This window comes from Chlorocebus sabaeus, chromosome 15, assembly GCF_047675955.1.
Source record: "Chlorocebus sabaeus isolate Y175 chromosome 15, mChlSab1.0.hap1, whole genome shotgun sequence".
Lineage (NCBI taxonomy): Eukaryota > Metazoa > Chordata > Mammalia > Primates > Cercopithecidae > Chlorocebus > Chlorocebus sabaeus.
This window is the reverse complement of record NC_132918.1, coordinates 54,654,154-54,672,451: the sequence shown is the minus strand read 5'-3', so window position 1 is coordinate 54,672,451 and position 18,298 is coordinate 54,654,154. Positions and strand designations below refer to the sequence as shown.

Sequence of the window (18,298 nt, the reverse complement as noted above, 5' to 3'; positions counted from 1 at the left end):
ACAAAAATTTTTTTTTTTTGAGACAGAGTTTTGCTCTTGTCACCCAAGCTGGAATGCAGTGGCGTAATCTTGACTCACTGCAACCCCCGTCTACTGGGTTCAACAGATTCTCATGCGTCAGCCTCCCAAGTAGCTGGGATTACAGGCAAGCACTACTATATCCGGCTAATTTTTGTACTTTTAGTAGAGACAGGGATTCACCACATTGGCCAGGCTGGTCTTGAACTCCTGACCTCAGGTGATCCACCTTTCTTGGCCCCGCAAAGTGCTGGGATTACAGGTGTGAGCCACCATGCCTGACCTGTATTTGCTTTATGTATTAGTGTTCTAGGGCTGCCATAAGAAAATACCATAAACTGCATAGCTTAAATAACAGAAACTTATTTTCTGTCAGTTCTGGAGGCTAGCAGTCCAAGATCATGGTGTTGGCAGGGTTGGCTTAATTCTGAGGTCTCTGTCTCCTTGGCTTCTGGACTACCCTCTTGCTGTGTCCTCACAAAGTCTTTGCTCTCTGTGCATGCACAAAGAGAGAGATCTCTGGTGTCTCTTCCTCTTTTTTTTTTCCCCTCAGAGACAGGGTCTTGCTTTGTTACCCAGGCTGGAGTGCAACGGTGTGACCTTGACTCACTGCAGCCTTGACCTCTGGTGCTAAGTGATCCTCCCACCTCAGCCTCCTTAGTAGCTGGGACTATAGCTGCGTGCCACTACATCTGGCTAATTTTTAAATTTTTTGTAGAGATGGCATTTTACTATGTTGCCCAGGCTGGCTTTTTCATTCATTCATTCATTCATTCATTCATTCATTCATTTATTTTGAGGCGGAGTCTCGCTCTGTCGTCCAGGCTGCAGTGCAGTGGCGTGATCTCAACTGCAAACTCCACCTCCTGGGAACACGCAATTCTCCTGCCTCTGCCTCCCACGTAGCTGGGACTACAGGCACCCACCACCACACCTGGCTAATTTTTTGTATTTTTAGTAGAGACAGAGTTTCACCATGTTAGCCAGGATGGTCTCAATCTCCTGACCTTGTGATCTGCCTGCCTCGGACTCCCAAAGTGTTGGGATTACAGGCATGAGCCACCGTGCCCGGCTGGCTTTTCAAATTCTTTTCTTTCTTTTTTTTTTTTTTGAGATGGAGTCTCACTCTGTCACCAGACTGGAGTGCAGTGGCGCGATCTCAGCTCACTGCAACTTCCGCCTCCCGGATTCAAGTGATTCTCCTGCCTCAGCCTCTTGAATAGCTGGGATTAAAGGCGCCCGCCACCACGCTTAGCTAATTTTTGTATTTTTAGTAGAGATGGGGTTTCACCATGTTGGCCAGGATGGTCCTGATCTCCTGACCTCATGATCCACCTGTCTCGGTCTCCCAAAGTGCTGGGATTACAGGCATGAGCCACTGTGCTGGCCCAGCTTTTCCAATTCTTAAAAAAATTCAAGTCCTATCAGATTAGGGTCCCCCTCTTATGACCCCATTTAATTTTAATTACCTCTGGAAAGTCTCTCTCCAAATTTGCTGTTTTTTTTTTTTTTTTTTTTTTCTCTCTCTTTGAGACAGAATCTCACTCTGTTGCCCAGGCTGGTGTGCAGTGGTGAGATCTTGGCTCATTGCAACTTCTGCCTTCCAGGTTTGGGTGATTCTTCTGCCTCAGCTTCCTAAGTAGCTGGGATTACAGGCATGTGCCACCATGCCTGGCTAATTTTTGTATTTTAGAGATGGAGTTTCGCCATGTTGGCCAGGCTGGTCTTGAATTTCTGGCTTCAAGTGATCCACCCGCCTCGGCCTCCCAAAATACTGACATTAGAGGTGTAGGTCACTGCACCTGGCCCATATATTTACTTTTAACTCAAAAAGTATTGTATTATTACACCTTTTACTTTACTTTTTAAAAAAACTTCTTCTGGCCAGGTGTGGGGGCTCATGCCTATAATCCCAGCACTTTGGGAGGCTGAGGCTGGTGGATCACTTGAGGTCAGGAGTTTGAGACCAGCTTGGCCAACATGGTGAAAACCCGTCTCTACTAAAAATATAAAAATTAGCCAGGTGTGGTGGCGTGTCCGTGTAATCCCAGCTACTCGAGAGACTGAGGCAGGAGAATCACTTGAACTGGGGAGGCACTGGTTGCAATGAGCTGAGATCGCACCATTGCGTTCCAGTCTGGGTGATAAAAGCAAAACTCTGTCTCTTAAAAAAAAAAAAAAAAAAAAAAAAAAGACAAAAGAAAAAAAATGGAATATGCTAGGAACAAGAGCAGTGACTTTAGAGAGAAGGTACTTAAGAGTACACACACAAATCAATATGGTAGTCAAGGGAAGGCATTACTTCTGGGGAAGAAGAGTATAAAGGAAAGAGAGAGGTACTTTTGGAAATAGTGAAGGGAAAATGAAGCAAGGGGGGTAAATTTATGTATCTGCAAGACATACAAAATCCACAAAACTGAAGGACACTATGCCTTTCCTCACCACCCTCTCTAAAATTAGTCACCCGTGAACTAAACTGCACTTTGCTATGCTGACAGAAGAGGGTGCTCTTGAACTAGGATTTTTGTTCGTTTGTTCATCTGCCAACTTTGGAGAATGCGGGTACAAATAGTTTTCATTTGTATAAAGCTACAATAAGAAAACAAAAAGTGAGAATGAAACATTTCAGTTGATGGAACTCCCTTCACTATAAAAGTCAATCATCAAGCAGCTGACCATGCTTCAGTCTGAGTGCAATAGCCCCTGATAAGCATTTGAAGTTATAAAAATAGAAAATTCAGAAACTAATGACAAAATGGAGGGATAATAGTAAGAAGTGAAGTTAAAGCTGATTGAATTAAGAAAATGGGCAGGGGAGACAAAAATCACATCAGAAATGATATCAAAATTTCAAGGTGCTCAAATGAGAATGTATTTGAATGAAAATTTAATAAGAAACATTGAAGAAAAATAGATAAATAGCCTAAAGAACGAATGAAATAATGTAAAAAAGTAAAAGTAGATTTTGCATTCTCACCACAAAAAAGCGAGGTGGTGGATATGTTAACTAGCTTGATTTAGTCATCCCACAGTGTATGCATATATGAAAACATGTACATTGTACATATATGCAATTATAAAATTTTAAAATACAAATTCCTTTAAAATTATTGGTTATACTGTCACATCTGGGATTAATTTTTTTAAATTATTAGTTAAATGTATCAGAAAAAAGTGACTACAATGAAAGGCAAAGAAGACTGAACATACATATAATTGGAGTGTCTGAAGAAGAAAAACCGGTAGAACAGACTTAATATTTAAAACTGTAATCCAAGAAAATATTCCAGAAATAAAATAAAATTCAGAGTTATATAATGAAAGAGCACACTGAGCACGTGGGAAAATTGACCCAGAAACTAGAGAAAACACTGATTAACCGTTGGATTTTTAAAATAAGGAGAAATCCTCAGAACCTTTGGGCAGAAATAAAATGATTTTACATGGGCAAGAGAATAAAATGGCATCCAACTTCTCCAAAGCAACATAGAAAAGCAAGGAAACAACAGAAAAGCACTTTCAGGAGGCTGAAGGAAAGAATCTGTGACTAAGGATTTTATGTTTAGCAAAACACACCTTCATGTATTAAGACTACAGAAAACCAGTTTTAAACACCCAAGAACCGAGGGAAGTTTGCATTAATGAGGCTTTCTTGAGAAATCTACTAGAGAATGAGCTTCATCCAATCAAGAGGTAGCTGGAGAGATTTCAACAGAAGGATTGGTAGTGATTATCTAATATACTTAATTATAATTCTAAGACTAAAACAGAAGTGGGGATGAGGGTAGAGAACAATGTATAAGAGTTATATGTTTAGTTTCAGAAAAAAACGCAACTGAAAAATGGGAGAAGAGAGGGAAAGAATATAGCAGAGTCAGCTCACTGATTACCGTTAGCTAACAGATATCATTAAAAACAAACTAGTTAATGAAAGATTAAGGAAATGAACTAAAGGCATCAAAAGGCATAATTACAAGGGTAACCACTAGGCTAAAAAATACAAACATTCTTTAACACTATACTTCTCACATAAACAGTATATATCATTGTGGGTAATTATAAAGGGGAAAAAATATAAAAGACAAACAGTAAATACAGAATACATAGTATTTATAAAAAATAAGATGACAGGCCAGGCACAGTGGCTCATGCCTGTAATCCCAGTACTTTGTAGATCACGTGAGGTCGGGAGTCGAGACCAGCCTGACTAACATGGAGAAACCCCATCTCTACTGAAAATACAAAATTAGCCAAGTGTGGTGGTGCATGCCTGTAATCCCAGCTACCTGGAAGGCTGAGGCAGGAGAATTGCTTGAACCCAGGAGGGCAGAGGTTGTGGTGAGCCGAGATCGTGCCATTGCACTCCAGCCTCGGCAACAAGAGTGAAACTCCGTCTCAAAATAATAATAATAATATGGCAGTAAAAAAGTAAATGTCATACCAATAAATATGGATGGGTATAATTCACTTGTTAAAAATATGTCTAATTTATTATGGACCAACTATATTCAGTATATAAATGTGATTCAGAAAGGCTAAAAACAGGGAATGGGCAGAAATATACTGGGAGAATGGAAACAATAACATAGCAGTATTTGTGACACTAATAATGAACAGTAAAGTTTAGGTATTAACCATGATAAGGACTTTTTTTTTTTTTTTTTTTTTTTTGGTGATATGAAGTCTCACTCTGTAACCCAGGCTGGAGTGCTGTGCTACAGTCTCGGCTCACTGCAACCTCCACCTCCCAGTTTCAAGTGATTCTCCTGCCTCAGCCTCCCAGGAAGGACATTTTCAACTGCTAAAAGCCATAGGTCACAATGATAATGTAAAGCAAATCAAATATCTTTGCCACAAATAACTACCATCTTTTTATAAAGCTGAAACTATAGGAGATTGAACAGACTTAGGTAGAAATACTAGGAGGTGTGTACACATCTTTGTTAGTACAAGACAGGTCAAATGGACAAAAATAACAATTTAGGAGACCTAAATAACATAATAGATAGATCTTAGGCATCTATTTTGGACTGTACACCCTGGTCATGAACAATAAATCTTATTCTAAAGTACACATGGAATATTCACAAAAGTTGATCATATGTATTAGGTCAGAAAGAAAACATCATTAAATCCCATAGAGCAAAAAATACTGTGAAACAACATTGCTTAAAATTAGAAACTTACAACAACTGAAACAAAAGCAGCCTCCAGCCAGGAAATAGATCTTCTAGTAAACAATTCTTGGATGAAAGGGGAAAATAGAAACCAAATGATAGAATTCTAAAAAGAAAAAAAGATAAAACACTGTGTCAAAACCTACAGAATATGTTTAAAACAATGAACAGATGAAAATTTATTTCCTGAAACAGTAAAAATGGGAGAAGGAAAATAAGCAGGCCAGGCACAGTGGCTCACACATGTAACCCCAGCACTTTGGGAGGCTGAGGCAGGTAGATTGCTTGACCTCAGGAGTTAGAGACCAGCCTGGGCAACATGGTGAAACCCCATCTCTACTAAAATACAAACAATTAGCTGGGCATGGTGGCATGTGTCTGTAATCCCAGGTACTCAGGAGGCTGAGACAGGAGAATCGCTTGAACCTGGGAGGCAGAGGTTGCAGTGAGCTGAGATCATGCCACTGCACTACAGCCTGGGCAACAGAGCAAGACTCCATCAAAAAAAAAAAAAAAAAAAAAAAAACCAGATTCCCAACTGGAAAAGCCAGGGAAAAATCCCTATAAAATATTTCAGAATAAATACAAGAAATAATAAGGATAAGTGCAGAAATGTATGATGGAAATAGAAGAATAGTTGCAATTAGTAAACACTGGCTAACTTCAAAAGAGATAGTAAAAGCAGAAGTATGAAGTGAAAAAGGGAATAACCATTGAAAAAGAAGAAACTTAAGAATCATTAAGAGGCCAGGTGTGGTGGCTCATGCCTATAATCCAAGCCCTTTGGGAGGCTGAGGTGGGAGGATTGCTTGAAGCCATGAGTTGAAGATCAACCTGGGCAACATAGTGAGACCGTCTCTACAAAAATTTTTTAAGTTAACTGGCACCTATAGTGCCAGCTACTTGAGAGGCTTCGGTGTAGGAGAATTGCTGGAACACAGGAGTTCAAGGCTGTAGTGAGCTGTGATTGCACCATCATACTCTAGCCTGGACAACATAGTGAGACCCTGTTTCGAAAAAAAAATTCTAAGAGACAAAGATAAATTGGAAAATTTGGAAAACACAGTTTAACAGAAATTGATCCCATCAGAGGTAGGAAGCTTAAATGAACCACTAAATTCTGTGGAAGGAATTACTTCACCAAAAAGCACCAGGAACTGGATCCAGTGGCTCATGCCTATAATCCCAACATTTTGGGATGCTAAAATGGGAGGATTGTTTGAGCCCAGGAGTTTGAGACTAGCCTGGGCAACATGATGAAATTCTGTCGCTACAAAAAATAAATTAGGGCCAGGCAAGGTGGCTCACACCTGTAATCCCAGCACTTTGGGAGGCTGAGACGGGCTGTTCACCTGAGGTCAGGAGTTCGACACCAGCCTGACCAACATAGAGAAACCCCGTCTTTACTAAAAATAGAAAATTAGCCAGGTGTGGTGGCACATGCCTGTAATCCCAGCTACTCGGGAGGCTGAGGCAGGAAAACTGCTTGACCCTGGGAGGTAGAGGTTGCGGTGAGCCAAGATAGCTCCATTGCACTCCAGCCTGGGCAACAAGAGCGAAACTCCATCTCAAAAAAAAAAAAAAAAAAAAAAAAAAACCAAAAAAAACCAGGCATGGTGGTATGCACCTGTAGTCCCATCTACTGGGGAGGCCGAGGTGGGTGGGTCGCTTGAGCCCAGGAAGTTGAGGGAGCAGCTAACCATATTTGTGCCATGGCAGTCTACCCTGGGTGTGACAGAGCAAGACTCTGTCTCAAACAAACACACACCAGGCCCAAATAGTTTCATGTGGAATTTTTGAGACCTTTAAAGGCCAAATAGTCCTCGTGCCACATAAATTCTTCCAAAGCATAGACAGTAAACAAAACACACAAGAACCTTCCACAGTTTTTTAAAGAAGTATGATATCAATACCTGAACCTGATAAAGGTAGTACTTAAGATTTCAGTTTCATATTGCTTATCTCTTTAAAATTATATCTGTGGCTTAGTGGGATTTATTCTAGGAATGCAAGATTGGTTCTAGGAAGCCCAGTAATATACTGTATTAACACACATAGGGAAGAAAAATCACAATTATTTATATAGACACTGAAGAAAACCTTTAAGAAAGATCAATACCTATTCTTGATAGACTTCAGAAAATAGGAATTGATTAATACTTAATGTGATAAAATTTGGTATAGACCTTTTCGAAAGCCAGCATCTCACCTAATAAAGACTAGCTTCTACTAGGATTAGGAACAAGTATAGGATGCCCATTATTTCCATTATTATTTAACATTGTTCTGGAAATATTAACCAATGTGGTTAGCCAAGAAGAGGACCAATTAGAGACAAAAGCCTTGGAAAAATGTCAAGTGGTAACATAGGTGATATGGTATTATAGTATGATATGGTATTATAGTATTCAATAAAACTCTGGAGAATGCATTATTATACTGAAACAATAATTGAGGAACAGGATACAAAATTAACATACAGAAATCTTCATATACACAAGCAGTAACCAATTATGGTAGAGTAAAAGCCTCTTTTACATAGCAACAAGAAGATAAAATAGTAATAATTTTAACAGGAAATGTACAGAAGCTGTTGTAGGGCAAATTTATTTTTTTAGACAGGCTTTCACTCTGTCACCCAGGATGGAGTGCAGTGGCCCAGTCACAACTCACTGCAGCTTCAGCTTCCTAGTTAAGCAATCTCACATTGCCAGGACTACAGGCATGCATCACCACACCCACCTGATTTAGTACTTTTTTTTTTTTTTTTTTTTTGGTAAGAAGAAGTTGTGCTATGTTGCCCAGGCTGGTTTTGAACTCTTGGGCTCAAGCGATCCTTCCGCCTTGGCCTTCCAAAGTGCTGGGATTTTAGGTGTGAGCCCCCAAGCCCAGCCCAGGGTGATCTTAAAAACACTTCTGAAAATCAAAAGTAGGCCAGGCATGGTGGCTCACACCTGTAATCCCAGCACTTTAGGAAGCTGAGGAGGGAAGATCCCTTGAGCCCAGGAGTTTGAGACCGTCTTAGACAACATAGTGAGACCTTCTCTGTACAAAACAAAACATAAAAGTAGACTTGAACAAATGGAAAGACATTCCTTGTTCCTGGGATTAATATTATGAAAAAATTGGTGGTTCTTAAGTTGTTTTATAAACTTAAGACAATCCCAATAAACAGTTTTTAAAAAATAGAACTAGATAAGTTTATACAAAAGTGCACATGGAAAAATAGAAGTGCAAGAATACCTAAGAATATACTGCAAAAGAAAATCTGTAAGTTGGGACTAGCCATGTTTTATATTATAGCATCCTATAGTTAAAACTGTGGTACAGGCACATAAATAGACCAGTGGAATAGAATAAAAGAGCCAGAAATAGACTCAAGTACATACAGAATTTTAGTACAGTTACGCGTTGCTTAACAACGGGGATATGTTCTGAGAAATGCATCATTAGGCAGTTTCTTTGTGCGACCATCATAGAGTGGTCCATCACAAATCTAGATGGTATAGCCTATTACACACCTAGAATCTGTGATATAGTCTATTGCTCTTAGGCTGCAAACCTGTACAGCATGTTACTGTACCAGACACTGTATATAGTTGTAACACAATGGTAAGTATGTATCTAAACATAGGGTACAGTAAGAATAGGGTATTACAATAGGACCACCTTCCTATAGGCAGTCTGTCATTGACCAAAACCTCATTGTGCAGTGCCCGACTGTATATGATAATGATATTTTATCAAATCTCAGGGGCAAAAATTAGCTTTTAATAAATGATGCTGGGGCAACTGACTAGCCATTTAGGAAAACATAAAATTAGATTCATACTTTACACCATGTACAAAAATAAACTACAAATGGGTCAGAGAACTAAATATAACCTGTGAATCCATACAAGCACTAAAAGAAAACACAGATGAATTCCTCTGAAACCTTAGGGGAAGGTTTAGAAATGCTTTTGAATTGTAACTCAGTTTCAGTGAAAGATAGACAAAGCTGACTGTAAAAATTTTTTTTTTTTTTTTTTTTTTTTTAACAGATAAAGAAATTTTTTTTTTTTCACTTTTTTTTTTTTTTTTAATTTATTATTATTAAACTTCAAGTTGTAGGGTACATGTGCACAACGTGCAGGTTTGCTACATATGTATACTTGTGCCATATTGGTGTGCTGCACCCATCAACTCGTCATTTACATCAGGTATAACTCCCAATGAAATCCCTCCCCCCTCCCCGCTCCCCATGATAGGCCCCGGTGTGTGATGTTCCCCTTCCCGAGTCCAAGTGATCTCATTGTTCAGTTCCCACCTACGAGTGAGAACATGCGGTGTTTGGTTTTCTGTTCTTGTGATAGTTTGCTAAGAATGATGGTTTCCAGCTGCATCCATGTCCCTACAAAGGACACAAACTCATCCTTTTTTATGGCTGCATAGTATTCCATGGTGTATATGTGCCACATTTTCTTAATCCAATCTGTCACTGATGGACATTTGGGTTGATTCCAAGTCTTTGCTATTGTGAATAGTGCTGCAATAAACATACGTGTGCATGTGTCCTTATAGCAGCATAATTTATAATCCTTTGGGTATATACCCAGTAATGGGATGGCTGGGTCATATGGTACATCTAGTTCTAGATCCTTGAGGAATCGCCATACTGTTTTCCATAATGGTTGAACTAGTTTACAATCCCACCAACAGTGTAAAAGTGTACCTATTTCTCCACATCCTCTCCAGCACCTGTTGTTTCCTGACTTTTGAATGATCGCCATTCTAACTGGTGTGAGATGGTATCTCATTGTGGTTTTGATTTGCATTTCTCTGATGGCCAGTGATGATGAGCATTTTTTCATGTGTCTGTTGGCTGTATGAATGTCTTCTTTTGAGAAATGTCTGTTCATATCCTTTGCCCACTTTTTGATGGGGTTGTTTGTTTTTTTCTTGTAAATTTGTTTGAGTTCTTTGTAGGTTCTGGATATTAGCCCTTTGTCAGATGAGTAGATTGCAAAAATTTTCTCCCATTCTGTAGGTTGCCTGCTCACTCTGATGGTAGTTTCTTTTGCTGTGCAGAAGCTCTTTAGTTTGATGAGATCCCATTTGTCAATTTTGGCTTTTGCTGCCGTTGCTTTTGGTGTTTTAGACATGAAGTCTTTGCCCATGCCTATGTCCTGAATGGTACTACCTAGGTTTTCCTCTAGGATTTTTATGGTATTAGGTCTAACATTTAAGTCTCTAATCCATCTTGAATTAATTTTCGTATAAGGAGTAAGGAAAGGATCCAGTTTCAGCTTTCTACTTATGGCTAGCCAGTTTTCCCAGCACCATTTATTAAATAGGGAATCCTTTCCCCATTTCTTGTTTCTCTCAGGTTTGTCAAAGATCAGATGGCTGTAGATGTGTGGTATTATTTCTGAGGACTCTGTTCTGTTCCATTGGTCTATATCTCTGTTTTGGTACCAGTACCATGCTGTTTTGGTTACTGTAGCCTTGTAGTATAGTTTGAAGTCAGGTAGCGTGATGCCTCCAGCTCTGTTCTTTTGACTTAGGATTGTCTTGGAGATGCGGGCTCTTTTTTGGTTCCATATGAACTTTAAAGCAGTTTTTTCCAATTCTGTGAAGAAGCTCATTGGTAGCTTGATGGGGATGGCATTGAATCTATGAATTACCTTGGGCAGTATGGCCATTTTCACGATATTGATTCTTCCTATCCATGAGCATGGTATGTTCTTCCATTTGTTTGTGTCCTCTTTGATTTCACTGAGCAGTGGTTTGTAGTTCTCCTTGAAGAGGTCCTTTACATCCCTTGTAAGTTGGATTCCTAGGTATTTTATTCTCTTTGAAGCAATTGTGAATGGAAGTTACACCAGTGACAGTCAAACAGAGAGACTGTAAAAATTTTAAAACCCCACTCTTCATAAGAAAAAACTATAAACAAAATCAAAAGACCACCAATATGCTAGAAGAAACTCTTTGCAACATGTATCCCAGAGTATGAATATTCTTAATAAGGAGCTCTTCCACTGAAGGATTAACGACCAAAATTGATAGAAAAGTAGGCAAAAAGCCACGAATAGATAGCTCACAAAAAAGATATAAAATGGACCTTAAACATGTCAAAAGATTTTCAACTTTATAATGCTAGAAATACAAATTCAAATTACACTGAGTATTTTCTCATATGTCCGATTGGCTAAAAATAAAAACCCTGAAAACACTTTCCACTGGAAAGTCAGTGGAGAAGCGGCCACTCTTGCGCATTGCTGGTAGGGGACTCTGGTATTATCCAGGACTAAATTAGCATTTGCCCTTTGACCCAGCAATCCCATTCCTAGCAATTTACCCTGAAGATACACTTCCCACCACACAAAATTATAGATGTGCGAAGTTACTACCATTACATTGTCATTTGTAATTGTGAGATACTCTAAATAACCTAAATGTAAATTTTTTTTTTTTTTTTTTTTTTTTTTTTTTGTTGAGACCGAGTCTCGCTCTGTTGCCCAGGCTGGAGTGCAGTGGCCGGATCTCAGCTCACTGCAAGCTCCGTCTCCCGGGTTTACGCCATTCTCCTGCCTCAGCCTCCCGAGTAGCTGGGACTACAGGCGCCCGCCACCTCGCCCGGCTAGTTTTTTGTATTTTTTAGTAGAGACGGGGTTTCACCGTGTTAGCCAGGATGGTCTCGATTTCCTGACCTCGTGATCCGCCCGTCTGGGCCTCCCAAAGTGCTGGGATTACAGGCTTGAGCCACCGCGCCCGGCCCTAAATGTAAATTTTAAAATAATGTAAGCCACATGTAGATTGGTTGAATAAACTTTGGTACATCACACAGTACAGTACTATGCAGAAGTGAAAAAGAATGAAGATCTCTATGAATTGATAGGAAGTGATTCCCAGCCGGGCCCGGTGGCTCACGCTTGTAATCCCAGCACTTTGGGAGGTGGAGACGGGCGGATCACGAGGTCAGGAGATCCAGACCATCCTGGCTAACACGGTGAAACCCCGTCTCTACTAAAAATACAAAAAATTAGCCAGGTGTGGTGACGGGCGCCTGTAATCCCAGCTACTCAGGAGGCTGAGGCAGGAGAATGGCGTGAACCCAGGAGGCGGAGCTTGTAGTGAGCCAAGATCGCGCCACTGCACTCCAGCCTGGGCGACAGAGCCAGACTACGTCTCAAAAAAAAAAAAAAAGAAGTGATTCCCAGGACATATTAAGTGAAAAAATTCAAAGTGCAAGAGTGTCTACATTGTTACTTCCCGTGTAAGATAGAAGGGTAAATTAAAAGATACAAATGCAAACACACAGATAATACATCAGAAAATAATGAGATTAATAACAGGGTAGGTGGGACTAGGGTGGAAGGGATGGGGAAGGAACACTATAAAACTATTAGTATTTTACATATTAAAAAATAAAATCAAGACTGGGGAAAACCTTTAAAATGAAATACAAATATGAACCTGTTTTAAATGAATGACTTTTGAACATATATTTTGACTATATACCTTTAATCTAAAGACCGAAATAGCTGTAAAAAAATTCTAGATAGTAGGTCTGTTTTTTGTAGCTGTGTAAGTTAGCAATTCTGAAACCATTTTCTCTGTATTTGAGGATCGAATAAATAAGTACATTTTGAGGGTAGTGGCAGCCAGATTCTGCTATTGGAGAAGGGAGTTGTGAATATGGCAAGAGAAAAAAATCTAGAAAGAACCCTATAGTTGCATTGGAGTAGAATTTGAATTATCAGCATGAACTCATGGTTTTTCATATAGCTGGACTTTGGACGTTTTAGAAGGAGTCACACACACCTCTAAAAGGAACCCAGGCCTTTTGGAGAAATGGTTGATTGTAGGGCTGGGGCAGGAAAAAAACCAAGATGAACCAGAAAGTAAGATAATTCCAAAATGTAAGGTAGTGCTCAAAGAACAATGGGGACACTTTAGAAGGACACAGGAACCAGCATGAAGGAACTTTGGTAAATATAGGACAATTTGAACATAAAATGATGGTGAAAGATTATAATCCATAGAATAAAACAAGAATCCATAAGTTCATACTGATACCATATAAGTAAATGGGAAAGGCAAAGATCTTTCTTGCGACAGATGCCAGTGAATAAATGGAAAAGTAAAGTGGAATTGGAAAACTCACCATTTGGGCTGGGTGAGGTGGTTCACACTTGTAAGGTGGCCAGATTGCTTGAGCTCCGGAGTTTGAGACCAGCCTGGCCAACATGGTGAAACCCTGTCTCTACTAAAAATACAAAAATTAACCAGGTATGGTGGCATGAATCTGTGGTCCCAGCTGCTTGAGAGGCTAAGATGGGAAGATTGCTTGAGCCTGGGAGGTGGAGGCTGAGTGGCAGAGCAAGACCCAAAACAAAACAAAAAAAGCTCACCATTTGGCAGCTACCATGACAGTAATGAGTCAGGCAAGAATCATGGCTGCTTTATGGCTGCTAGGATGCTAAACCTAATGGATGAAGATCTAGATTAATGATTAAAATTTGAAGAACAGGGCTGTATGTAGTCTCAAAGTATTTACTCACAAAATTCTTATTAAATTGGAGAAATAGTAACTTTACAAGGAAACCTACAGATATCACCATCATTAATGGACAAATCAACACCTTGTGCCACTTGATGAGAATGTTCCTTCTGTGGTATTCCCGCGGAAAGGCTTAGCTCAAAGTTACACATGAAGAAATATCAAAGGAACCTAAATAGAAGGCATGCTTTACAAATTAACTGGTCTGTTGTCTTCCAAGATGTCATGACTATGAAAGACAAAGATGGAGGGGGAAAGTTAAAGGAGCCTAAAGAGACATGACCACTAAAAGTGCCAGGTGATCCTGACTCAGGTTCTGTACCAGAATTTTGTTGCTTGTGCTGCTATAATGGATACTATTGGAACAACGGGCAAACTTGAATAATGTTATGTAATAAGAAATAGTGTCCGGGCGCGGTGGCTCACACTTGTAATCCCGTCACTTTGGGAGGCCAAGGTGGGTGGATCACGAGGTCAGGAGATCAAGACTATTCTGACCAACATGGTGAAACCATCTCTACTAAAAATACAAGAAAATTAGCTGGGTGTGGTGGTGCATACCTGTAGTCCCAGCTACTTGGGAGGCTGAGTCAGGAGAATTGCTTGAACCCAGGGGGCAGAGGCTGCAGTGAGCCGAGATCGCGCCACTGCACTCCAGCCTGGGCAGCTAAGTGAGACTCCGTCTCAAACAAAATTGTGAACTGGGTACAGTGACTCATGCCTGTAATCTCAGCACTTTGGGAGGCTGAGGCGGGTGGATTGCTTGAGCCCAGGAGTTTGAGACCAGCCTGGGCAAGATAGCAAGATGCTGTCTCTACAAAAAATACAAAAATTAGCTGGACATGGTGGCATGTACCTGTAGTCCTAGCTACTTGGGAGCCTGAGGCGGGAGGATTGCTTGAGCCCTGGAGGTCAAGGCTGCAGTGAGCTGTGATCATGCTATTGCACTCCAGCCTGGGTCACAGAGCAAGATCCCGTCTCAAAAAAAAAAAAAAATAATAATAATAATAGTATTGTGGTAATGTTTATTTCCTGATTTTGATAATATCACTGTAGTTGTAAAAAAAAGAACGTTCTTGTGTGTTTATGTATATAAAAGAGTGATGGTTGGGCACGGTGGCTCACGCCTGTAATCGCAGCACTTTGGAGGCCAAGGTGGGAGGATTGCTTAAGCCCAGGAATTGGAGACCAGTCTGGGCAACATAGCGAGACCTTATTGCTACTAAAAATTAACTGAGCATGGTGGTGCACAGCTGTGGTCCTAGCTGCTTGGGAGGCCGAGGGGGGAAGATCACTTGAGCCCAGGAGATCAAGGCTGCAGTGAGCCATGATTGTACCACTGCATTCCAGCCTGCGTGACGGGGAGACCCTGTCTCAAAAAAAGAAAAAAAAAAAAGCAAAATAATAAATGAAGAATCGGGGCGAAGGGTATATGTACTGTTCTTGAATTTTTAATTTTTATTTATTTATTTTTGAGACAGAATCTCCCTCCATTGCCCAGGCTAGAGTGCAGTAGCACAATCTTGGCTCACTGCAACTTCTGCCTACCCGTTCAAGCGATTGTCCTGCCTCAGCCTCCTGAGTAGCTGGGATTACAGGTGCCTGCCACCACACCAGGCTAATTTTTTGTGTTTTTAGTAGAGATGGGGTTTTGCTACATTGGCCAGGCTGGTCTTGAACTCCTGGCCTCAGGTGATCCACCCGCCTTGACCTCCCAAAGTGCTAGGATTACAGGAGGGAGCCACTGGGCCTGGCCTGACATTTTTATTTACGTCGGAAATAATTTCAAAGTGAAAAGGTAAAGTTGTCATAAAAAATTCCAAATTCAAATAGGACTTTGAAAACAACTTCACTGGTGTGTCCGTCTTAGCAGCAGTTGAGGTTTTCTGTGCCATTTCTCCGCAGCAGGGAGGAGGTGCTGCCTCTGCCTGTTGTCCTGCTTCCTTGGAGAACCTGTGATAGAGATGGAGCTGTCTACCTCTACCTCTGTAATAGAAATGTCATTCTGTAGTGTCGTTACATCTTATACTTGCCTTTATCATTTTGAACTCAAGTAAATTTATTCCTGCAGGTTGTTGATGAGCGTGAATTTTTTGAGATCATGCCCAATTATGCCAAAAACATCATTGTTGGTTTTGCAAGAATGAACGGGAGGACTGTTGGAATTGTTGGCAACCAACCCAAGGTGGCCTCAGGTAGGATGGAGAAGCTCTTCTAAGCCTCGGTTGTGGGGTTGGAGGCCAGGGAAGCCTGGGTCCATGGTGTCCTTTCTGCCTTTGCCTGTTCTTCAGACATATGACCAGAAGAAAAAAAAATCTAAATGGTTGCTATAAAAGCTACTTTTTTTTTTTTTTTTTTTTTTTAAAGACAGGGTCTTACTGTTGTCCAGGCTGGAGTGCAGTGGTGTGATCTCAGCTCACTGGAACCTCTGCCTCCCAGGGTCAAGCAGTCCTTCCACCGCAGCTTCCCGAGTAGCTGGGACTACAGGCACATACCACCATATGTGGCTAATTCTCTTTTTTTGTATTTTTCCTAGAGATGGGGTTTTGCCATGTTGCCTGTGCTGGTCTCGAACTCCTGAACTTAAGTGATGCCCCCACCTCAGCCTCTGAAAGCGCTGGGATTGCAGGCATGAGCCACCACACCTGGCCTATAAAAGCTACTTTTAATATCTCAAAATGCTCCTTTCATACTCCTTTTCAAAGGTTTATAGGAAACTTACATTCTTAGTGTATAAGGTTTTTAATTTTTTAGGGGTCAGTTTTCTGTTACCCCCCTACCCCCAGTTAAATATATGACTCACTCACTAATCAACGAGCTCCATGAGGACAGGGGTGGTGATGTCTTATTCACAGTAGTATCTCCAGTGCCTTCAACAGTGCCAGGTACATAGAGGGTACGTGACAAGTTAATGGCATCTTACCATGTCTGTTTCCCACAACTTTCTGGTGATATGGCTAGAACTGAGTCACAGTCAAGTGAGGGAGACTCTTCCATGGCTGTTCTCTGGGAGGGATTGGGAGTGCTGGGGTGGGGACTGAATACCACTTCTCACTATTTTTCCTCTTAGATTTGTTTTGTATCCTTGTTTAGGAAGAATCTGCCTTTCTTCATGACCCAACTTTATCTTTTATTTCTGCCATGGATATGTTTTATTGTCTTTAGAAAACTGTTGGCTGGGCGCGGTGGCTCAAGCCTGTAATCCCAGCACTTTGGGAGGCCGAGATGGGCGGATCACGAGGTCAGGAGATCGAGACCATCCTGGCTAACACGGTGAAACCCCGTCTCTACTAAAAAATACAAAAAACTAGCCTGGCGAGGTGGCGGGTGCCTGTAGTCCCAGCTACTCGGGAGGCTGAGGCAGGAGAATGGCGTGAACCTGGGAGGCGGAGCTTGCAGTGAGCTGAGATCCGGCCACTGCACTCCAGCCTGGGAGACAGAGCGAGACTCCGTCTCGAGAGGAAAAAAAAAAAAAAAGAAAACTGTTTTGGCTGGGCGTGGTGACTCACGCCTGTAATCCCAGCACTTTGGGAGGCCAAGGCGGGTGGATCACAAGATCTGGAGTTAGAGACCAGCCTGGCCAACATGGCGAAACCCTGTCTCTGCTAAAAATACAAAATTGAGCCAGGCGTGGTGGCACACGCCTGTAGTCCCAGCTACTCGGGAGGCTGGGGCAGGAAAATCACTTGAGCCACGGAGGCAGAGGTTGTTGCAGTGAGCCAAGGATTGTGTCACTGCCCGGGAGGCAGAAGTTACAGTGAGTTGATCACGCCACTGCATGACAGAGCGAGACTCTGTCCCCACCCCTCTAAAAAAATTTTGTCATGGTAAAATATATATAACAAAATATGTCTGTTTGGCCCATTTAAAAATTGTGCAGCTGCAGTGATTACATTCACAGTGTATGCAACCGTCACCACTATCTGTTTCCAAACATTTTCATCACCTCAGAGACTGTGAACTTGTTAAACAATAACTCACTATTTGTCTCAGCCTCTAGCCTTTGCTATTCTAAATCTACTTTCTCTTTCTAGGAATTTGCCTATTTTAGATATTTCATATAAATGGAATCATACAGTGTTTGTCCTTTTATATTGGACTTATTTCACTTAGCACAATCAGGCTTATTTCATTTAGCAAGGTTTATCCATATTGTAGCATATGTTAAAACTCCGTTTATTTTTATGGCTGGGTAATAATATGTTGCATGTATATACCACATTTTGATGGATTGTTCATTTGTCAGTGGACACCTGGGTTATTTCCACCTTTGGGTTACTGTGAATAATGCTGGAATCAACACTGATATATAAGTATCTGTTTGAACCTCAGTTTTCACTTTTTCTGGGTCTATACCCAGAAGCAAAATAACTGGGTTATGTGGTAATTCTAGGTTTAACTTTTTGGGGGAACACCACGCTGTTTTCTACAGCGTCTGCACTATTCTACGTTCCCACCAGCAATGTGCAAGGGTTCCAGTTTTTCCACATCCTTGCCAACACTTATTAATTTTTAAAAATAGTAATCCTAATGGATGTGAAGTGAATAGAATTGTGTT

The 18,298-nt window shown here is 40.9% G+C and overlaps 1 protein-coding gene across 2 annotated transcripts in view; it reads left to right on the top strand.

Annotated features, from left to right (window-relative positions):
- The window catches only part of PCCB (propionyl-CoA carboxylase subunit beta), a 92,799-nt gene that overhangs the window by 61,467 nt on the left and 13,034 nt on the right, over positions 1–18,298 (top strand). For both annotated transcript variants that reach the window (XM_008009044.3, XM_073023596.1), the window contains one exon: positions 15,812–15,935. In XM_008009044.3, the coding sequence (XP_008007235.2) occupies positions 15,812–15,935 (124 nt within the window). The remainder of the gene's footprint in view (positions 1–15,811; positions 15,936–18,298) is intronic.